The sequence below is a fragment of the Podarcis liolepis genome, assembly GCF_965112155.1.
Source record: "Podarcis liolepis genome assembly, chromosome: 15".
Classification (NCBI taxonomy): domain Eukaryota; kingdom Metazoa; phylum Chordata; class Lepidosauria; order Squamata; family Lacertidae; genus Podarcis; species Podarcis liolepis.
The window spans coordinates 31,245,770-31,269,278 of NC_139566.1; the positions used below are offsets into that span (position 1 = coordinate 31,245,770).

The window sequence follows — 23,509 nt, forward strand, 5'->3', positions numbered from 1 at the left end:
GTATAACTTAGTCGGATGCAACTTTTATGTGGTAAAGCAGGTTTATCCAATATGGTGTCTTCCAGATGTTGTTGGACTACAACTCCCATTAGCCTCAGCCAGCATGGTCCGTAGCCAGGGATCATGGGAATTGTAGACCATCTGGAGGGCATCATGTTGGCTAACCTTGCAGCAAGGCATCAGATTCTAGCTGATCTGTGAATACACAGTATTCTTATGGTTCATTCTTACAACATTCTTGTTTGTTTATTATTATTTACTGATGAATCCAAATTTATTATAGCCTGTCCTTCCTGCCAAAAGGACCAAGGGCAACAAATGCAAAAAGTTAAAACAGTACAATTAAAAATAACATCTAAAACATTAGAACATCTGGCTCAGCGCTTTCCTTGCGCTCTGTCTCTTTTCACTTCTGCTGTGGATGAAAATGGGAACTACAGTGGTACCTCAGGTTAAGTACTTAATTCGTTCCGGAGGTCCGTTCTTAACCTGAAACTGTTCTTAACCTGAAGCACCACCTTAGCTAATGGGGCCTCCTGCTACCGCCGTGCCGCTGGAGCACAATTTCTGTTCTCATCCTGAAGCAAAGTTTTTAACCTGAAGCACTATTTCTGGGTTAGCGGAGTCTGTAACCTGAAGCGTATGTAACCTGAAGCGTATGTAACCCGAGGTACCGCTGTATTTAAACAAAGGGCTGATTCTCTTACTGATTCTGTCGTTTTCCATCACCCCCCTTCCCACCAGGCACTGTTCCTTAGCTGTTATTAATGCCCTCGCAAACATAGCTGCAAACATCCAAGATGAACACCTTGTGGACGAATTGCTGATGAACTTGTTGGAACTGTTCGTACAACTCGGGCTCGAAGGGAAGAGAGCCAGTGAGAGGGCAAGTGAAAAAGGCCCAGCGCTAAAGGTAGGACGTGAAGTGAAGCTTCTTGCAGCCGTTCAGAATAAAAGCTATTAGCTCTAAACGCAGTCAGAATTGGCCATACAGTACTGGGTTGACTTGGTGTAGGCTGTTTTGTGTGCTCTTAAGTGGGACAGAGCTGTCTCATTAACCATAGGCATGCTATTTTACTGGGTCAAGCCATTTTGTTTGCGTTAGAAGCTAAAGCAGCTTAAACAGATCTTACTACCAGTAACTAATTTCATTACAAGGGGAAATGAGATCTGATTGAGCAGCCAGCGGCTTCCTTGAATGCCCATGTGCCAGCCTCTACTCATGACCTTGCAGTTTCTTTTCTATCATTGTTACGGGAATTTCTGTTTTTCCCCTCAGCTTTTCTGACATCTCTTCCCTTCTCCCCCTTCTTTCTTTCTTTTTTTTCTTAGGCATCTAGCAGTGCAGGGAACCTGGGAGTTCTGATTCCTGTTATTGCTGTGGTGAGTGTTTTAAACCCAGGTCATTTACTTTTTGGAGTAGGGCACTGTGCTTGGAAGCTGGATATTTTGGGGAAATCTGAACGGAGAAATATGTAAAACGGTGATTGACTCTCCTCCCCCCACCCCTTGCTAAAACTACAAGACAGTGATCATCTGTTTATTAACATGATTTCATTGAAACTTGTGAAACTGTTTAGTATAGTTCTCTCTGGTGAACTGAAAAAAATATAAAGTTTTTTTTGTGTGTGTATGCGCTGGCTCACCAATGCCAGAATATCTGTGTTATCAATAGGTGTGTTTTTTAAATTTTCACTGTTAATAATATAATTGTCCCCATCCATACTTTCTGCATTTCATTTCCTTCTAAAGTCATTGTTTACCATTCCTCCCCCGTTTGTGTGTATATACAGTCATACCTTGGTTTTCAAACAGCTTAGTTCTCGGACGTTTTGGCTCCCGAATGTCGCAAACCTGGAAGTGAGTGTTCCGGTTTGCGAACTTTCTTTGGAACCCGAACATCCGACGTGGCTTCTGCAGCTTCCGATTGGCTGCAGGAGCTTCCTGTAGCCAATTAGAAGCCACACCTTGGTTTCCGAATGTTTTGGAAGTTGAACGGATTCCATTCGACTTCTGAGGTACGCTGTATGTGTGTGTGTATATATACACTCATGCATCTGATGTAGTGTATTGCAGTCTACAAAAGCTTATGCTATAATGGGTTTGTTAGTCTTTAAGATGGGTGGGGAACTTGTGGTTCTCTAGATCTTGCTGGGCTACACCTCCCATCATTCCTGACCACTCACCTTGGACCCAATTTAAGTTTCCACAAAACCTAGTTGGTTTAGAATCATTCCCTCTATTTCCGAAGTTGAGGCGGTGAGCGTTACTGCCTATGTTGCCAAAAGGGAGCCACCTATTTGATTTGATTTCATATTTGTATTCCACTTTTCCAACAGCAATGTTGAGCTCAAAATGGCTCACAATAATAGCAATAACGTTAAAGATGGGTGAACGTTCTTATCGATATGATCACATAGGGGGAGGTATCAGCAGCCTTGGGGAGTACAAAAAAAAACCACACACCTTTAGGAGGAAAGAAAAATATCTGAGGGGAGAACATTCCGAAAAGCAGCCCAGTGAGGAGTGAGAATTCTCGGTGGGTGTGGAATGCTTCCTGGTTCTTGGGGAGAAAATTGGGACAGGTGTGTGGAATGGGGTGGTTGGTATTCTGTGTGCAGAGACAAATACTGGATGCAAGCCTTTTTTATACAAAGGAAGAAGCATGCAGTTCTGTAAAAATAAAAGCCCTGTCTAGCTCTGTATTTGTTCCTGTATGAGAAAGAACTTTTTATTCAGCCTGGTTTATAGACAGCGAGAATTCTGAAAAGCAGTAATTTCTCTATCTACAAGGCAAGACCAATTCCTCCTCAGGAAAAAAAAATGTTGTTTACACTAAAGACTTCAAAATATATACTTCAAGGCCATTATGGTGTTTGATCTGAGACCCCCTAATCTGCATTTTTTCAACCATTAAGCTCTCTGTAAATACCGTTATGAGCCCTAACAGAAGTTAATGGTTACATTGAGGGCCTGTAAACCAAATATTTAGTTTTCTTGCACAATTTGTGGTGATCAAGAGTTCCCAGCTCCTATTGCAAGGGCTTTTCTGCTTAGCCTTTTTTAAAAGGTAGCTAGCTAGGAATTGATCTGTTTCCGGAAAGGGGGCGGGGAGTGCTCTTCAAAATGGCCGCTTGACACGCAACATCGTATATTCCTGGCATGGGGAACCAGGGGCCCTCCAGATGTTGCGGAACCACAACTCATTTCCTCCTTGGCCGTAACATCTGGAGGACCACAGCTTCCCCGTTCTTGATACAGTGGTACCTCATGTTACATATGCTTCAGGTTACAGACTCTGCTAACCCAGAAATAGTGCTTCAGGTTAAGAACTTTGCTTCAGGATGAGAACAGAAATTGTGCTCCGGCGGCACGGCGGCAGCAGGAGGCCCCATTAGCTAAAGTGGTGCATTAGGTTAAGAACAGTTTCAGGTTAAGTACGACCTCCGGAACGAATTAAATACTTAACCCGAGGTACCACTGTACATGCTAAAACCCAGCTCAGGCACTGAGGGATGATTGTTGTAGGGCCAGTGAGAAATAAGACAGGATGGTATCTGCATTCTTGGGAGGAATGCTAGATTTTCAGAGTGGGGGTGGGGACGACCCAAAGCAGCTCAGTGATGACAAAGTGGCTGCAAAATCCAGTGTGTCTGGAGCAGTGGGTGAAGCATAGGAGACTGGAATAGAGTGCCCTATAAGATGGCATGGCTTGTGGCCTGGAACACAGAATTCAAGCGCTCTGTGCTGCACCATTTTGTCACAGGTCTTCTTGCTTTTCCAGCAGGGAGATGATTTATGCAAAAGGGGATGGGGAAGCATGTACAGTCATACCTCAGGTTAAATACGCTTCGAGTTGAGCGCGTTCGAGTTGCGCTCCTCGGCAACCCGGAAGTAACGGAGCGCGTTACTTCCGGGTTTCACCGCTTGCACATGCACAGACGCTCAAAATGACGTCACGCGCATGCGCAGAAGTGGCGAAAAGCGATGTGTGCATGCGCAGACGTGCCGCCGCTAGTTACGTTTACCTCTACATGCGAACGGGGCTCCAGAACAGATCCCGTTCGTATCTAGAGGTACCACTGTAGTCTTCTTCTGACTCATCTCTTGATGTAGGAATGTGTTTGGGAGCTGATTAGCACATGCAACAAAATAGAAACTGATTTACACAGATCTTTGTGTGCAGTTGGTACACATTCTCCCCCACCCTCAAATACAGAAATTACTTCGACATTTCATGTATTAAATGCTTTTTTGAAATTGTATTTATTAAATATTTCCTCGGATTACAGTGAAATCTTTTTTGAAATGAGTACAGTCGTACCTCGGAAGTCGAACAGAATCCGTTCCGGAAGTCCGTTCGACTTCCAAAACGTTTGGAAACCAAGGCGCGGCTTCCGATTGGCTGCGGGAAACTCCTGCAGCCAATCAGAAGCCATGGAAGCCACGTTGGACATTCGGGTTCCAAAGAACGTTTGCAAACTGGAACACTCACTTCTGGGTTTGCGTCGTTCGGGAGCCAAAACATGAGCCACAACGTGTTCGACTTCCGAGGTGTGACTGTACTTGCTTATAGGGCTTTCAGCTGTTTCCAGGATGGGTTTCCTCCCCCCGTCCTCTTTCTTGCTGGTACCTCCCCAAATTGCTGCCCCAAACTGAGCCCTTTAGAATGTGGTTTTTGTGGCTGCAGCTGGAGAATAGAACCAGTGAAAATTGGGGTCTCCCCTTGAGCCTAGGGCTCTTTTGGACTCAAATCAGAGTTTGTAGCCATCCAGAACTTCTATATAAATCCTGCCTTTGGGGGAAGAATCGTTCTAGGTGGTACTTTGGGTTGCTGCAATAGTGTTGAAAATTTCCACGTACCATCTTTGCTTTGATTAAAGACAGACATATCGAAAAGCAGGCAAGAAAAGAAAATAATAACTTGTGCACACACAAACATAGCCTGTAGAGCATCTAAACCTCAGTGGTTTCAGTGGGACAGATTAAAGCACATGTTTAACTTGAAATGTGTGGGGCAATGTGCTTATATTTAAATGGCTGGTGCTTGAATTTTCTTGTACAAAAGTCACCTTACACTGGTGGCAAAGGAAATGAAACTGCATGCAGCATCCAAATTCAGGATTTCAGCACAACCTTTTATTAAATATGAAATAACTTTCTAATTATACTCTCGGAGATAATGGAAACTTTTTTATATCAAGCCTTCTCATAACTCCAGGGTACACTTCTTTAAAAAATAATATAGGAACAATCTCTGCATGTGTACATGATTGCTTGTACTTTAGTTAGGACCTCTCTGGGTTGCATAAATGTCAGTACAACAACCATGCTGTTCAAAGTGCAGATTTGTTCTTGCTTCAGACAGGTAGCGTAGTTACAGAGTGAAAGTAAGTGTTTGTGTTCTTGCAAAACGATACTGTTTGCCCTATATGGATTCCTCAAATAATGCAGTGAGTTCATGCTCTTTTTTTCCAGCCCTAAACTGACTTTAATAGGAGAGGAGTAGTAGTAGTAGAACACTAATGATGGCTTGCAGAAGGCCCCATGTTAAATCCCTGCCATAGCCACTTCAAAAGCGTTTTGAGCAGCAGTTCCTTCTCTGTTTGAGAACTTAGGGGAGGCGTGGGAAACCTTTGGCCCTCCAAAAGCTGCTGAACTACAACTCCCATCAGCCTCAGTAAGTGTGGCCAATTTCCAGGGTTTATGGGAGTTGTGGTTCAGCAAGATATGGACAGACAGAGGTTCCCCATGGCTGTCTTAGGGAAGATAATACTAGTTAAGAGTAGGTACCGGTAATTCTAGGCTAGATGAACCAACTGGGTTTAAGGCAGCTTCCTGTGTTCATCTGGATGCGACTATTTTACTCTCCCCCCCCCCCCCATTATTGCTACATTTAATTTTGTAATATTTTGTTCAGGGTTACCACCTCTCAGTCTTGGATCCCAACATCCATAAGTGTAAGACTTTTTCTTCTCTTTACGCTGTTAGACCTTCCCGATGGTATATGGACAGCTTCTACTCTCTGCATTTTCATCATTCAAACTGATGAGGAATCATGTTTCCCCCTAGATCTTTGTGTATTCTCTTTCCTCACCCACAAAGAATTCATGTAGCATCCATCTGTTTCACCAAGTTTTAAATGAAACCCAGTTCAATATTCCTGATGAGTATTTTGTATTGCTCTTGTCAAACATCAATGGTTCTTTTATAATTAAAGTTTAAAATCTCTTTGGCCAACTGGGAAGAACATAGACAGCATCCCTTTTTAGTAACTGAAAAGCTGCTGCTCTTAATAATCTGACTTTTTGAAGCTCAGTGGAGCCACTTTTTATTCACCAGGAGGCATGAAAATGTTCTCCAAGATGCAAAGAGAATGCCTCTGACCTCCAAGTAGCTTGGGATGAAACAGAACAGGGTGTTTTTAGTACTTTGCAGCAATATTTTCCCTTACAGATTGTAATTAAACAATATATCGCTGTGGTTTCGATTTGGTAGCCTTGCATTTTTCACGCAATAGCACTTACGACTAACACAGACACTAAATTGGCATATAAAAATGGTTCTATTTAAGACGCATTAAGGTTTGCCTAGATGTACCTATCTCGAAAGCTCGCCTCTTCTTTTACAATTTGTTTGGGTTGACGACTCGGCCCATGAAAAGCAAGCAGTTGGTGCGGTGCTCATAGATGAGAAAGATAAAAGGGCGGTCAATAATGAAGCGAATTTGAGCTGAAAGGGGCATGAAGGCTACTGTGGTCACAGATGCTGCCTCCGTGCCTTCTTCATTCACTGTAATCGTCCCCTGGTGATTGAACTGTAAAAAAAGAAGGGGGAAATTATGGAGCACAAGCATGCAGAAGAAGACCAAACACCATGTCTTGGATACCTCAATTGTACAAAGGCCTGGCCAAGCCACAACCATCTCTATAACCTTTAGCTCAGTCATTGCTATGGCTTCCATGTCTTCTGCTTTGGGGATGTTATTGAGTTGTCCCCTTTCTCAGCCAACACCTGCAGGGTTCTAAAAACTTAGCAGGAGGTAAGCTTGGCCTGCTGCAAAACAGTGGGTCATAATCCAAGCAGTCTTTGGCACCATCATGGTTAGAAACTGATGAATTGGAATGATTGCAGATGGTTCGGGAGCCAGGGCTCCTGAGATGGTCGTCTACAGTCAGTTAACCAAGAACCCAACAAGTTGCCTTAAACAAGGTCTGATTTGGACTTATGCCTTTAATGGCATGGAGAATTCTGATCCTCCAGATTTTGGACTCCTATCAGCCCTGGCCATCCTGGCCGATGGTCAGGGATGCTGGGAGTGATAGTCGAACAGCATCTGGAGGGCTGCAGCTTTGTTACATCAGATTTATTGCCTGTTATCCAATATTCTCTGCTGACCGGTCTTTCCAGGATCTGTTTTCCATCACCGGTTTACTAGGCTTACCTGCTTCCTAAAGGTCAAGGCATGAGTTGCCATTCAAGTACTTTCCTGTCTTCTGCCTCAGCTTATTGGTACCACATTTCTGATGAAGGGGTGCTCTGGAATCTTGTTGGGTGCGTAAAATTGGATTTCCTTTGTGTTAGGGAGACTCTGGGCTGCTGGGTGGCAAAGATGTGAATATAAGGGGAAGCACCCAGCCGAAATCTGAGTCTCTCTTCTGCCGGATACTTAAGGGGCAGCTATTCATGTATCTGCCCACTGACATACAAAGTCAGGGCTGTCTGGATGTCTCATGTTTTGGAAGGTTTGTTTGTTTGTTGGCTATGCACTTGGACAATGCCTTCATTTAGACTCAGGGAACACCTGCAACAAAATTGGTCACTAATACTTTATCTACTCTGTGTTGTATCCAGCTAGCCTTTGCTCTGATGAATGGGCCCAAGTTAGCCATGCCCATTCATTTCAATAGGTCTACCCTGGGCATGACTAATGCTGTATACAACCACAAATATTTTGGAAAGCTGTTTGCTCTCTTTACATTTGAACGCCTCTTAAGATGCCCTAACCACATTTTGCATGATGATTTCTGAAATGAAGGAGCAGGTTTTCATCCATGTTTGGGTGTAGTTGAATGCCATTTTGAATCAAGATGTCAGACTGAACCTTTTAGAACTGCACTTTTTCTGGTTTCTTGAGAATTAATAATAGTAATAATAATAAAAATTTATTTATATCCCGCCGTCCCCAGCCGAAGCCGGGCTCAGAGCGGCTAACAACCTTAAAATGATACAACATTCTAAAATCATTTCATTATAAAATCAGTTCAAATCAGATTAATGGCAACCATTGGGCTAGAGTTCTGTGAGGATTGCCAAAGGAGGGGGTCAGGCTGTGCCCTGGCCAAAGGTCTGGTGGAACTGCTCTGTCTTGCAGGCCCTGCGGAAAGATGTCAAGTCTGACAGGGCCCTAGTCTCTTGTGACAGAGCGTTCCACCAGATTGGAGCCACAGCCAAAAAAGCCCTGGCTCTGGTTGAGGCCAGCCTAACCTCTCTGTGGCCCGGGACCTCCAAGATGTTTTTGTTTGAAGCCCATAATGTCCTCCGTGGGACATACCAGGAGAGGCGGTCCCGTAGGCAACACTGGGCCCAAGTTTGCATAAAAGGGAAGATGCAGGTGAGAGGAGCCAAACAATAACTTTTCCTCTGGGCTCACTCTGAAGCAATAGAGCAAAGAGAGAGGTGCTGACGGGGAGTATGGTTTTGCTCCAATGTGCTTTATTTTGTCTGTTATGCAATGCCATCCTTGAGAGGATGATCAGGTTGTGCCAAAGCTAGTTACCTTCTCAATGTTGATTCTCTCTTCCGATATCCCAGAATAGTTGCCATTTTGGGAGAACAGCTCATTTACTCCCAGTTTTTTCAGATACTCAATCAAGTCATAGCTCTTCTCCAGCTTAAATTTAGGTAGCATTATTTCTCTTGTTCTAGGGAGAACAAAACAGCGTCACAGGCTTTAATTGACTCAAGTCAAGGGTGCAGAACAGCTCTTAATCCATGTTATGCAGTGTTGGAGCGTCTTGTCATACCCAGTTTAATTTATGCTGTAGCATGCCTGCCTTTCACAGTGTGACTAGTTCTTTGGTATACATTAGTCTCCTCTTTTAGTAACATCCCCTTTGGAGCTGTAGCATTGAGTCTGTTGGCTAGATGGATAAGGACAGAAGGGTGTTTTTGAACTCCTGGGCAGGACCAAGAAATTGGAAGCTCTTCCTAATTTCCTGCTCTTTCCCCCCACCCCATTTGAGATCAAATTCCACTTGAGTTTAGTTGTGCTACGTCAGGCTTCCTCAACCTCAGCCCTCCAGATGTTTTGAGACTACAGTTCCCATCATCCCTGACCACTGGTCCTGCTAGCTAGGGATCATGGGAGTTGTAGGCCAAAAACATCTGGAGGGCAGAGGTTGACGAAGCCTGTGCTAAGTTATTCAGCTAAGCTAGACGCAGAGTAGATCTACTTGTTGTATCCAGTGTTCAACTTACTCAGAGTAGACCCACTGAAATTAAAATACCTAGTTAGCCATGTCCATTATTTTCGATGGGCCTACTCTGCCTAAGTTGAACATTGGATACAACCCAGTTACAGCAGTTTGGCTATGACAGCGTTGGACGGTTTGATTCAGTGATGTGCATCAAATATTACATAGGCTATTCATATCATGCAGCGAAAGGTCATTAGGAAAGAAACAAAACCCTGAGTTAAAGGAAGTACCTGTTAGTCATGCTCTCCTGCCACTTCTCTACCAGCTGAGGAGTCAGTTGCTTCTCTAGTGTCCTCATGCTCGACGGCTTATATGGCAGTACAATCAACATGCTGATGTTGCCCACATATGGCAACTGGAGCACCCCGCAATCTAGCTCGTGGTCTACAGTGGCCAGGAAATTGGCCTTCGTCTGCATCATGGAAACTTTCACAGTCTCTTTCTCGTTCAAGCGGAATGTGTGCTTGCGTGTCATTTCCACAGGAAACTTATTTTCCCAGGTTCCTGTCAACACAGAAGAAAACTTAATACATAAAATGTAGCTTGGGAAGGAAAAGAGTTACGATTTGGCATAGTTTCAGGTATTTCTGAATATAAAAATATAAGCCAAAAGCAGTATTTCATACAGCTTTGACACTTCCAAGGAAGGCGGCTATGCATTTTGAGAGGTGGCACACTTTTTCTAATTAACATGTTTAATGGAGACTTCAACACATGGAGGACAATTGAAGCAGGGATTATTATGTCCCGCCCGCAGGCTCAGAGACAGTACAAGTTTCTGGAGAGCGACAGCTGGTAAGCCATAGTTTGTTTTACTGTGATGTGTGAACAAGACCTAAATGCCCATCCTGTCCAGCGTTCTGATCACCACTGTGACCAAATACCTCTAGGAATCCCACAAGCAAGACCTGAAGGCCTCGTTCACACATCACAGTGAGCCCAAACTATGGTTAACCAGGACTGCACTGCTTCATCCCTGGTCCTTCAGCACAGCATGGCATGATAGGACAGCTTGGCTTAGAACGTTGTCCAAACCCTGAATTGTACCTAAGGTCTCTCTACTCCTTAACCATGATCTGTAGCTAAGGATTGATCTTAACCACAATCTAGGTTTAGATGACATACTGAGTCAAACTGACTCTTGACAAAAGGGGTGTGGACTCCTTACTGGGAGCAGGCATGTTTGTCTATTTGGCTCACAAGATCTGGTCCAGCAGGGCTTTTAAGATATCGTTCTGACAAATTGATATGTTTATTAGCTCCTCCTTTTTTAAAAGAACAGCCAGCTCCTTTGCTTTAGGCACTTGGTATCAAATGTATTGGGACATGTGTGGCGCTCTGGGTTAAACCACAGAGCCTAGGACTTGCCAATCAGAAGGTCAGCGGTTCGAATCCCCATAACGGGGTGAGCTCCCGTTGCTCGGTCCCTGCTCCTGCCAACCCAGCAGTTTGAAAGCATGTCAAAGTGCAAGTAGATAAATAGGTACTGCTCCAGCGGGAAGGTAAACGGCGTTTCCGTGCGCTGCTCTGGTTCGCCAGAAGCGGCTTAGTCATGCTGGTCACATGACCCGGAAGCTGTACGCCGGCTCCCTCGGCCAATAAAGCGAGATGAGCGCCGCAACCCCAGAGTCGGCCACGACTGGACCTAATGGTCAGGGGTCCCTTTACCTTTTATCAAATGTATTCTGGAGGATACCACTCATAGTTGCTCATGATCCATGAATGCAGCTGAATGAGTAAATAGCACACACTGCTGGCTATATCAAAGGTGAATTCATAAGCAGCTAATTTCCAGAGAGGGTAACTGTGTTAGTTTGCTGCAGCAAAAGCAGTATATTTTGGCACCTTGAAGAAGAAGAAAACTATTATGGCATAAGCTTTTGTGGACTAGAGTAGTCTGCTTCATCAGATATATGAAGTGTAATCCTCAGTATATATGCATGTGGGGACGATTGGGGGGGGGATGTTAAAAGTTGGAATTAAATGGAAATGAAATACAAAAAGTAAAGTATGTGGCAGTTCATTTAGCGCTTGGAATGTGTGCCAGAATCAGAGCAGTGAAACAGCAGCTGTATTTGGTCTTTTTAACCTTATGTAAACTTTGATTGTTTATGTCCTTGATATGTTTTAAGAGATGATTTTTGTAAAGCTGGCTGAAATGCTGTGTTTAATATCGACAGTTGCCTGTTTTTTAAAAACAAGAGGATTGCAGTTTGTAAAACCAAGGCTGATCACTTGCCTAGTCGCTCTTTTTTATGTACCGTATTTTTCGCTCTATAAGACGCACTTTTTCCCTCCTAAAAAGTAAGGTGTGTGCATCTTATGGAACGAATGCAGGCTGCGCAGCTATCCCAGAAGCCAGAACAGCAAGAGGGATCGCTGCGCAGTGCTCCTTCTTGCTGTTTTAGCTTCTGGGATTCAGAATATTTTTTTTCTTGTTTTCCTCCTCCAAAAACTAGGTGCGTCTTATGGTCTGGTGCGTCTTATAGAACGAAAAATACAGTACAGTGGTGCCCCGCAAGACGAACGCCTCGCGAGACGAAAAACTCGCAAAACGAAAGGTTTTTTCGTTTTTGAGTTGCCTCGCAAGACGAATTTCCCTATGGGCTTGCTTCGCAAAACGAAGCTTGCCCCGCAAGCTCCGGGGACAGCGGGAAGCGCAGCGCGTCTTCCCCGCTGTCCCCAGACCTCTTTTGAAGCAAGGGGCGGCGGGGAGAAGCGATCTTCTCCCCGCAGCCCCAGGTCCGGGGACAGCGGGAAGCGCAGCGTGTCTTCCCCGCTGTCCCCGGACCTCTTTTGAAGCAAGGGGCGGCGGGGAGAAGTGATCTTCTCCCCGCAGCCCCTTGCTTCAAAAGAGGGGACAGAGCGGCGCTTCCCCTCTGTCCCCGGACGGTCTCCATAGGAACGCATTGATTGATTTTCAATGCATTCCTATGGGAAACCGTGCTTCGCAAGACGAAAAACTCGCAAGAAGAAAAAACTTGTGGAACGAATTAGTTTCGTCTTGCGAGGCACCACTGTAGTTGCTAGGATTCTGTTTGGTAATCTCTTAGTTTATGCATTTGTACTTGGGTGAAATCGCCATTGCTTCGTTTTGTTTCTTTACCTTTAAAGTACAAGCAGTTGAGGACCATCATGATGGTGGTTGGGGGTACGTTCACCAGAGCTTCCTTTATCAATCCTTTGGTGAGCTTCAGAATACGTTGGTTGGCTTTTGAGATGAAAGTTGGATCTGAGAAGTCAGCCAATTGAGCCTCAGCAAAATAGTGCCTCTTCATGTTGTTTTTGAATTCACTGAGGACAGGGAATTGTTTCTGGATATAAAGGTCATTGACTGACCTGAGCGTGTAGCCAAAATTCCTCCTGAAGAGCCGGTGAGTGAGTTTCTGGAAAAGGTTGTGAATGGTCGTAATGTCATATTTGGAGCTGGCATTGACAAACTCGGTGAAGCCAAGGGAATCCAACACTTCCTCCTGCGTCTGACCTTTCAGTCCCAATGAAATCATAGCCATGGCTGTGGAAATTCCAACTGGAGCCAAAAGGATGTTCTCTGAGGAGTTGGCTTTGTCCTTCAGACTCCGGTAAAGGTTGAAGGCAAAGTTTGCGTTGAGGATATTGAGGCGCTGGATTCTGGTTTTCCCTTGGAAAAGTTTAAGAATATTCCCTTGCTTGAACTCAGAGGTGATATCTGGATCAATTATGTCAACATCGTCGTAATCTTCCCCGAACAAAGTTTCAAGGTCAAGATAGTCTTCTTCTTCCTCACCTTCAGTGCTCAAGTCGTTGGTCACTGTATTCTCCTGGTGAAACTTGGGCGAGAGATTGGCCACGCTAAGAGTCCCATTGTTGTGGAGCCCACGAGGACTGAGAGACTGAACGCCGAGTTGTTCAAAATGCTCTTGCAAACCTTTGATTCCACACAATGCAAGTGTTACTGTGAGGGAGAGGAAAGCTGAACGCAGCAGTAGCTTCATCTTCACAACCGAGACACTGGAAGGTTCAAAACATCACAGTTAGACACTCTGGAACTAGAAAGCTTTTAGGAAGCTTGCTTGGGAATCGGTTTCCCTTTGCGGAGGCTGTGATTGCACAGTGGGAGGAACCTAGGAACCTAGAAAGGGGGCTTATGCCAGACCACACTGTTTGTCCATCAAGCCCAGTCTTAGGGATGAGGGAAGAAAATTCTATTCAGTTTGTATTTAAAGGCAAACCCAGCAAATCCTCACTTTTCAAAGCAATGTGCAAACCAAAAAACAGTCATCCTCCAAAATTCGCACTCCTTTATATTTTGCACTGCAATTCTCCAGCCAAGTAATGAGTTCACAATTGCATATACTAGGGTAAAGTGTGAAAATTGTATACAAAGATGCATTCTGTCAGCGGAAGTTGCTTGCAAAAAAATTGTGTGTGAGCCAAAACTGCACACAAAAACGTGTTTGTTAGGAGAAGATTGCACTAAAATGCTGATGAAATTTCGTTAGGAAAGCAAACTCATGAATTGGTGTGAAAATGTGAAGGACTGAATTTAATTTCGTAAAAATGAGGTACTTGGAGGACAGAAGTTGACATGTTTATCCATCCCTAAGCCCAGTTTTGTGTGTCCTCCTCTGACCTGCAGTAGTTCTTTGGCAGATGTATTTCTTAACATGAGACTGATGGGATATGCCGGGGTCAGGAGCCTAGATTTTGATGGGGGTGGGTGGGGGAGATTCTGCCAGTGTAACTAACCCTGCTGGTTCAGTGAGAGCTCAGGGAACAATGGGTGCCAGTCGGGCCGAATTGTATATATTGAACTAATGAGCCAATGACTTGACTGCAGGCATCCAGTTGATTTGAAATAGAGCTAAGGTATCAACATGAAGCCCTTCAGCACCTTGTAATTACAGGCATATTTTACTGAAATGGGGTGATGCGCAGATGCATCTGCATATTAGCTTTCATTTTTAATTTTTTTAAAAAAACAGACCAGAAATTCAGCATTCACACCTTCAAGGCTCAGTAAGGGCTAATTACTTTGCATCTGCTGAATGAGCAAAAACAAATAATGGATGCTTTTTATAAATTGGAAATGGGGTTTGTTTCCCAGAATATAACACCGTGCACACAGTTAAGCAAACAGCTGATTCAACGCCCAGGAAAACATGAACAGGCACCAATCTCATCGGACGGGAGGGAGACCTGAGCCGGTGGGGGCAGGTGGGGACAATGAAAGGGAACGTCAAACACCTAGTGAGGCCGTGGATTAAAAGTCACTAGTGCAAGCTGTAATTCATCTTAAAAAAAAATACTGCAGAAATCTCGTAACTTTTCCAAAAGGTGAACCTTCCAAGACACAGGCTCTAATCCAGGGGTCTGCAACCTTTAAGACAAAAAGAGCCACTTGGACCCGTTTCCGAAGAAAAAACAAACTGGGAGCCGCAAAACTCGTCATTATAAAAATAACTTTTTTGTCACTTTTTATTATTTCTTTGTTTGACCCCTCAGAATTAGTCCTCCTCATAGAAATAAATGTTAAATTAACAAGTTACCTTTTTTGTGTGTGTGTTCTTCACTCCCCTTCAAAACAGTGACCAGCGTACATGCCCCCTTTCAATGCAGTGACCAGCGTACATGCCCCTTACAATGTAGCGGGCGGGCGGGCGGGAAGGTGACGTCGGGACGGTGCGTGACTAACGCACGCACCGCCCCCATGCGACGTCAGAGCCAGTACAGTGCCCGCCACAGTGAGAAGTGTCGGGGTGCACAATGCGCCTCCTCCCCTCGCTAGTATCCGCCCCGGAGCCGCGGCAAAGGTGTAAAAGAGCCACATGCGGCTCCGGAGCCGCAGGTTGCAGACCCCTGCTCTAATCAGTAGAAAGGTTGCAAAGATGCTTCTATCAGAAGTGACCCATATCTATCGCCTTGGGTCAAAGTTCCCATAAAGGACTGGCAGGTGGTCCATTTCAGTTAGTATCTTAGGAGAGTGCACAGTACCCATAATCCCTTGTGTGCATCTGACTTGAGGCAGGAACGTACATTGGCCATTCACAACACACACAAAAACCAGGTGGAAGAAGGCCACACCTTCCCAAGCAACTATGCATCGAGAACTGGAGTTCTGTAACAGAACCTACAGAGTGCAGTTGTAAAGTTTTCCATTTAACGCAGGCATAGCTATTTCATCCTAGCAGCCTTGTACCTGAGATTGCTTGGGAATGCTAAGAAACCCAAACATCAGGGCAGTTTGAAAGGTTAAGTCTGCCATCTGGATTCAAAATGTTGTAGTCCAGGGGTCAGCAAACTTTTTCAACAGGGGGCCGGTCCACTGTCCCTCAGACCTTGTGGGGGGGCAGGGCTTTTTTGGGGGGGGAGAAAAGAACGAATTCCTATGCCCCACAAATAACCCAGAAATGCATTTTAAATAAAAGCACACATTCTACTCATGTAAAAACATGCTGATTCCAGGACTTGTCTGCGGGCCAGATTTAGAAGCTGATTGGGCCTTAGTTTGCCAACCCATGTTCTAGCCCTGGCACGTCCAACAGGTAGATCGTGATCTACTGGACGTCTGAGGTAGATCACTGGTAGATCACTGGCTCAACATTTTTGCCCTGCACCCCCCCAATGGGGTTTTCCTCCCCCCCCCAAAAAAAGCTGAAAAACTTTGACCTGAACCCCGCAAAACAGGGCTTTCCTTCCTAGAAAAAGCTCAACAACTTTGGTAGATTGCAGTCTCTTGGGGGTTGGCCACCCCTGTTCTAGGCAAACAGATGAAAAGCTGCCCCTTGGATCTCAGGAGCTGTTGTGCAAAACTTTGTTATATCTTAAGAGATGTCCAAATTCAGAGTGAGCAAACTACTTTCTGTAATACATATATGCTTGTAGCCAGTGGTAGTCCTATTGAAATGAATGGATGTGGTAGACCTATTGAAATGAATGGATGTGGCTAACTTGGGTCCATTGATTTCAGTGGGTCTACTTGAGGAAAGGTTATCTGGATACAACACGAAGTAGATAAAGTATTCAATGACCAATTTTGTTGAAAGTGTTCACTGTGTTTAAATAACGGGATTTGTAATAAGTAAATGTAATGAAGTTAAAATGAATTAGACCTGCCTTGGATGCATATGCCGTATTTGCTCGAATGTAATGCACACCTTTTTTGGCCAAATCACGTTACGGAAATTAGGGTGCACATTGGATTTGATGGCGTGTTTACATCCGACAGCAAATACCTTTTTGGTTTCAAGGCTTTGAAAATTAAGGTGCACATTAGATTTGATGGAATTCAAGTAAATACGGTATATGGAAAGGTGTGTGTATATATATATATATATAGAGAGAGAGAGAGAGAGAGATGAGGAATTGGTGTTGGCTCTTAGAAGGAAGGGCGAGAAGTGTAGATACTCCAGAGAAATTTGTATATGTATGCAAAACTCCCTCTTCCTACATGTTTGTACACACATAGACACACAGAGAGAAACAAACAATGGTGTTGGGAATTGTAATTGAATGGTACAATCTGCTAGCGGTTTCTTGGGCTGCAAATACCTCTCACCACATTACCTTTGGGGGGGTGGCATTTTGGGGGGTGTAGGATGTTGTCACTGGGAGGAGAGCTGGTAAGCCTTTGCATTTGTGCAGAACCAGTCGTTATTTTCTCTGGATCTGCATTTGTTGAGGATTTTTCCTCTCCGCTTTAACAATAAATTGAAAGCAGAGCCCAACCTCTAACAACCAGCTATTACATGAATGAATTTCAGAATACTTTTAAGACCCAGAAGAACAAATATTCTGATGTCCTCTCACTGCAGACCCATTCAACCCCTGTACTAGAGAAGGGCAACAGCTTTATAGCACAATCCTATGCATGCTTACTCAGAAGTAAGTCCCATTGTGTCCACTGGAGCTTATTTCTCAGTAAGTGTGTTTAGCTGTAAGTTTTTGAATGCTTGCTTTATCCTCTGTTGCAGCAGCGTTGCCATTAATAAAGTTGCAGGTATTTTCTGGTCTTTTCAAGCTATGCCTCTTTTGGGGGTTCATGCATTGTTCTGCCTCACTCCTTTAGTCCAGAAATAACTTTTTTAGAGTTAATTAATCTCCAAAAGAGAGAAATACTTCTTACCTCCTCTGTCGCCAAACAGTACGATCTGAAGAGCAACTCAAATAAAGAGGACGAAAATGTTTGACTGTGAACTTTGGTGTATGGGTATGCGCTAAAGTAAATAGGCTGTAAATCAATCACTTCTAAGTTTATCTTGTCAGCTAAAATCCCTCTAGTTCATTTGCCGCCTCTGCTGATTGATCTTCTGATCTTTCGAGTGCTCACATTTTATTTTAGTTTTATAAACAAGGGCAAAAAAACCCCTTACCATACATTGTGATACATTGTGGGGTCTTTGACAGCTCTTAATGATCTAGCAGGCTAAACCATTGTAATCCATTGGCTTCTGCTGGAGTCACAGGCCATTTCATTTTCTTTGGCTGTAATGAGTCATTTTCAATGGTTCCATTATGAGGCCCACCAGAGATGATTCATAAGACCAGGAACCAGCCTAATGTTCAGCATAGCTTTGGAATGGCATTTCCACATTCACGTTGCCTCAGAATGCACGTTGTCCCCATGGCGATGGATCATTTTGCATTGATCTCCTTCATGGCAAGTTGAATAAATGAAAATTAGAGGTGACATGCAGTCACCATTTCTTTTCTTACGTAGGGGAAAAGTTGAATCGGGAGAGTGCAGTTTTGAGCAAAAGAAAGCTGCTGGAGGGATTATGATCAACAGTCTCTCCCCACCCCTTTCACTTCCCCTGCTCAAATTTTCAGCCACACAAGGCTTCTTTTGAATTTTAAAAATGCATAGAACAATTGTGGAATAGAGCCTAAAACTAGTCACTTTGTTGTGATAAAAATGGTTAAGAGAATGTAAGCGTGTTAGCCAAGTGTCCCTTGCTTTTCTAAATTTTGTAGGCATTTTGATTGATGCCTAACATAGTTGAGCTGTCTTTGATTGCACCTTCTAACTTGTGAGCTACATTTTTAATTCCATAATCACCCTTAACATTTCAGAATTGATAGTGTTCAAACATGGAGGATGCAAGCCTTGGACTCTGAGTGATGACATGTTGAAATAGTTAACTGTTGCCTGCTTTCTCTGTAGCATCTACAGTGGACGGTCGGGTTGCGAACGTGATCCGTGCGGTAGGCATGTTCACAACCCGCAGCATTAGCAACCCACAGTGCCATGTCTGCACACGCGCGGGTTGCAATTCGGCGTTTCTGTGCATGGGCAAAGCGTGATTTTGTGCTTCTGCACATGCGCAAGTGCCGAAACCCAGAAGTAACCTCTTCCAGTACTTCTGGGTTCGGCGCGGTGCACAACCTGAAATCGCGCAACTCAAAGTGTCTGTAACCTGAGGTATGACTGTATAATTAATCTGTTTTGGGAACATAGGAAGCTGCCTTATATTGAGTTAGACCATTGGTGCATCGACTCAGTATTGTATACCTTGATTGGCTGGTCATCTCCAGGATTTCAGGCAGGGCTGTCTCCCAGCCTTATCTTGAGATACCAGGCAGAAATTGAACATCATCATATCATATCATATCATATCATATCATATCATATCATATCATATCATAATTTGTACCTTCTGACTGGGTTTCCTCAGCCACTCTGGGTAGAATGCGACCCTCTGAAGGCAAAGCAGATGCTCTACAGCTAAGCTACAGCCCTTCCACAATGACATTGAGTATGTCTTGCAGTGTATGTGCTTACGGCCCTTGAGAGTCTTTGCTATAATTAATGTACTCCAAAATTGGAAACCTCTAGTTTTGTTCTCTCAACAATTCTGCTGGGCAAGGGCGGTCCACCAGATGATGTTGAACTCCATCTCAGCTCAACAGGACACCCCCTGATCAGGGATATTGGGAGTTGTAGCCCCCACTACATCTGACGGCTCAGTGGCTCCCCATCTTTTCTGTAGAGTAGCTGCTTCTTGTTGTTAATATTGTTACCATGAGTCATGGCAGAGCTAGGACTCTTAATCCAGTGGACCACAATAGTGGATGGACTAATGTTGATTAGTATGATCTGCATTTTATTAGGTTGATGTTTAGGTGAGAAATCCAAGATCAGAAGTACCAGAATATCTACATGCATATCATTGCATTTATGTTATTATAACGTATTTTCCCTTCCATTTACTCTGCTAGCTTACAAGACGCTTGCCGCCCATCAAGGAAGCTAAGCCCAGGTTACAGAAGCTCTTCCGCGACTTCTGGCTGTATTCGGTGCTTATGGGATTTGCCGTGGAAGGCTCAGGTACTCCAGAGATTCCTTTTTTTTTGGACAACCGTTTCTCAACGGAGAGGCAGGAAAATATTGAAAATATGCCAAATAGCTGCCTGTTGCCACATTTAAAATTTTTCATTTACCAGTGACTTCACTGCTGAAGAATTATGCTAATTTGTTGTAGCAGCAGCAGCAGCAAGAAATATCATGGCTGTACTGTCCTGTTGTGGTTGTGACAAGAAACCCACAAATGGGGATAGACTGAGCGGTCTAATTCTATACCATTTCAGTTTCACTGGCACTCAGTTTTAAGTCCATTGGGTTCTGTCCTGCTAAGTTCTACCCATCACACCTGAACCGGCAAACTCTCTTTGTTTTTGTTTTTGCCTGCCCTCTAAAACCAGAGTCATAATCCAGCTGTCGCTCATGGTTTGGAGGTCAAATGGTGTGGCTTGTGACAAAAAGGGGGAAATCTGATTGGATGAAGGGAGGAAGGAGCATATGAGCCCAAGGCTCAGTCAATTAACACCAAATTGCGACTGCATGCAAACCAAGCTTTAATCTTTTTGAAAGGGTTTCTGATATCCAAATGTAAAAAGCCTAGTGTGACTCAAACTAATTTTTGTTACTTTTACCTTTGATAAAAGTTCTTCCCCCAATGACAGCATCCTGGTTGATCATGGTTCTGGTCTTAATGCCCAGAGATGATGATGATGATGATAATAATTTATACCCTGCCCATCTGGGTGACTCCCAACGGAATATTATTATTATTAATAACAAAAGTGATAAAATATCAAACATTAAAAACTTCCCTAAACAGGGCTGCCTTCAGATGTCTTCTAAAAGTCGGATAGTTGTTTATTTCCTTGACATCTGATGGGAGGGCGTTCCACAGGGCGGGCGCCGCTACCGAGAAGGCCAGGCAAAGGCAAACTTGGCCCTCCAGATGTTTTGAGACTACAATACCCATTATCCCTGACCAGTGGTCCTGTTAGCTAGGGATCATGGGAGTTGTCCCAAAACATCTGGAGGGCCGAGTTTGCCTATGCCTGGAGAAGGCAACTGCTGGTTACCTGTAACCTCACTTCTCGCAGTGAGGGAACAGCCAGGAGGCCCTCGGCACTGGACTTCAATGTCCGGGCTGAACAGTGGGGGTGGAGATGCTCTTTCAGGTACACAGGGCTGAGGCTGTTTAGGGCTTTAAAGATCAGTACCAGCGCTTTGAATTGTGCTCAGAAATGTACTGGGAGCCAATGTAGGTCTTTTGGACCGGTGTTATATGATCTCGGCGGCCACTCCCAGTCACCCGTCTAGCTGCCACATTCTGGACCAGGTGTAATGTTCTTTTGTCTCCAAACTTTAGGTCTTTGGCCAGAAGAGTGGTATGAGGGTGTTTGTGAGATAGCAACCAAGTCGCCACTACTGACGTTTCCTAGCAAAGAGCCTCTCCGCTCTGTTCTTCAGTACAACTCAGCTATGAAAAATGACACAGTCACTTCCGTAAGTCCTGCCCCCTTCTTTTCAGACCCTCATTAATGCACAGAGTGAATGGGGTGCTGAGATCATAGAAATACCCTCTTGTGTTAATCAGCTCCCACCTTAAAGAGAACAAAGGTGGTTTTTTACGGAGCAGCTTCACTGAAATCCCCAAGCAGAATTAAACATTATACAAGCTAGCATTGCAATGAGGGGTGTGGATCTTTTGCAGGGGAGAATTGGCAGGAAGAGGAAGGGGTGCTGAACCTTTCTCTTCCAGGACTCCTGCCAATGCTTCCAGTCTTAAAAACATCCAAAGGGAAGGGCATGTGGGAGAGAATCAGTAGGCAGCCAGAGAGGTCAAGCACTGCCTGCTGTTTCTCCCCACAAAGGCACTATTGCCTGGCCTTGGTGTTGTCAGGAGCTCGCTCTACACTCGAGTAGGACCTTGGCAGAGACACATGCCCGACTGGCATGTTCTCTCCCTCCTGCTCGTTCGTTCGGGAGCTTCAAAAGCTTTCTTCTGCCCGAACATCACAGCGACCAATGCCAACAGACACCGGCACACTTAGGGATCCGCAGAGTCTTTGCAGTTTGCGTAACAGAACTCAGCATTTTGGCTAATCTACGTTTATTTACATACAAACACACACGGAGCCCTGCAACATGGCTCCCTCTCTCTCTAGCATCAGACAGCAAAGAGAAAAAGAACAAAGGACAATAGTCCCACTTCACGGAACACAGTAACACAAACATCCTGTCTCCGTCACTTCCCACTCTCTGGAGTCAAAACATACACCGTCATGCGATAGACAAAAATCCCATGACTGCAATCACGGAGCAGGAATTCTAACAGGTATTACAAGAAAGTTATGGGTTTGGGCACCTCAGGTTGTCAGTACTTTGACCGGAGGGATTTAAACCCTGGAAATGTAGTTTGCACGGTTAAAGTGGAATAAAGCACCTGTTCCCCTGGCGCAACAAATCCACTTTAAAAAACAAACAGATTTTGCACATTAGAAATGTGACAGGGAAATACACTGAAGAGTGTGGAGTAAGTGACTGATTGCAAACAAAACGGAATGGATGCTCAGTAAAGACACTGTATAACCTCCACCTAAGCAAAACAGGGTGAATGTCTGAGAAAGAGGAGGTCCGGAGGGGTCCTATGTTAACCTCATAACATGTAGTTCTGCCCCAGGGGTATCAGTTGAGAGTGAGGGAGAGAGAGAGAGAGAGAGAGAAAGAAAGAAAGAAAGAAAGAAAGAAAGAAAGAAAGAAAGAAAGAAAGAAAGAGACAGTCCTTGTTTTTCCTGCTTTTGATACTTACCTGTCAAAACTTTTGAAGTTGTAGTAGACAGCAACTTGGTTTTGTATCTCCCTGCCCTTTCAGAAAGTTATCTGCATCAATCCAGTTTCCTGATTCCCTCCCCGTATCATAAGCTGCAGTGCTCCTCTGCTTGCTTGCGAGTGGAGCAGTTAGCTGGCGACTGCTTATGCTCTTACGATAGAAGAAAAATAAAAGCCGACACCCCGTGGGAATCTTTCTTTTTTTTGGCAGACTTCATCCTGACTTGTGATGAATTGCATCGAGCCGTGTCAGCATTCTTGCATCTTGATACTTGTAAGCCAAACACATAGTGTTTGTCTTCTCTCAGGATGTGCTGTGAAAAACTTTGAGCATCTTTCTGTATCCTGCGAAAGGATTTTTTTTATGCTTCCATTGTTTTAATTCCCTTTGTATAAAGTACAAATGTAACAGCTGTTCAGAGGAATTCTACAGGTTAAGTAACTCATGTTTGGGGTAACTGATGGTTGTTTTTCTTGTTTTGCTCTAAGGCTGAACTGAATGAGTTACGGAGCACCATCATCAATCTTTTGGATCCTCCGCCAGACGTATCTGCCCTGATCAATAAGCTGGACTTTGCCATGTCTACCTACCTGCTCTCTGTGTACCGTCTAGAATGCATGAGGTAGCTTTTTAAGCCCTGCTTGTGATTTTGTAGTGCCCTGTTTGCTTGTCATGCTAAACCAAACCATGGTTTAGCACAAGCACACAGGCTCTGGGAGACGAGTTAAGCCATGGTTTGGCTTACTGTGCCGTCTGAACCTGGGCTTGTAGTTTAGTTCTCTTGGACAAACCAGGGATTGTAAACCATAGGGCAGACCTTGGTTTTCAGCTCATGGTTTGTCTGGGAAAGCTAAACCATAAGGATGGATTTGGACAACACGCTAAGACAACCAATGTCTTAGGTCAGCGTGGCACTTCAGCAAA

The 23,509-nt window shown here is 44.3% G+C and overlaps 2 protein-coding genes across 3 annotated transcripts in view; one reads left to right on the plus strand and one right to left on the minus strand.

Annotated features, from left to right (window-relative positions):
* Nucleotides 1–23,509, plus strand: part of PI4KA (phosphatidylinositol 4-kinase alpha) — a 95,729-nt gene that overhangs the window by 33,555 nt on the left and 38,665 nt on the right. For both annotated transcript variants that reach the window (XM_083478986.1, XM_083478985.1), the window contains exons 18-22: nt 745–913; nt 1,333–1,383; nt 19,677–19,785; nt 21,122–21,258; nt 23,074–23,207. In XM_083478986.1, coding sequence (XP_083335112.1) covers nt 745–913; nt 1,333–1,383; nt 19,677–19,785; nt 21,122–21,258; nt 23,074–23,207 — 600 coding nt within the window. The remainder of the gene's footprint in view (nt 1–744; nt 914–1,332; nt 1,384–19,676; nt 19,786–21,121; nt 21,259–23,073; nt 23,208–23,509) is intronic.
* On the minus strand, nt 5,118–17,764 carry SERPIND1 (serpin family D member 1). The gene is made up of 5 exons (XM_083479059.1): nt 17,584–17,764; nt 12,586–13,469; nt 9,710–9,983; nt 8,780–8,924; nt 5,118–6,817 (listed from the first exon to the last, which is right to left on the minus strand). The coding sequence occupies exons 2-5, from the start codon at nt 13,451–13,453 to the stop codon at nt 6,626–6,628; spliced, it is 1,479 nt and encodes a 492-aa protein (XP_083335185.1). The 5' UTR covers nt 13,454–13,469; nt 17,584–17,764; the 3' UTR covers nt 5,118–6,625.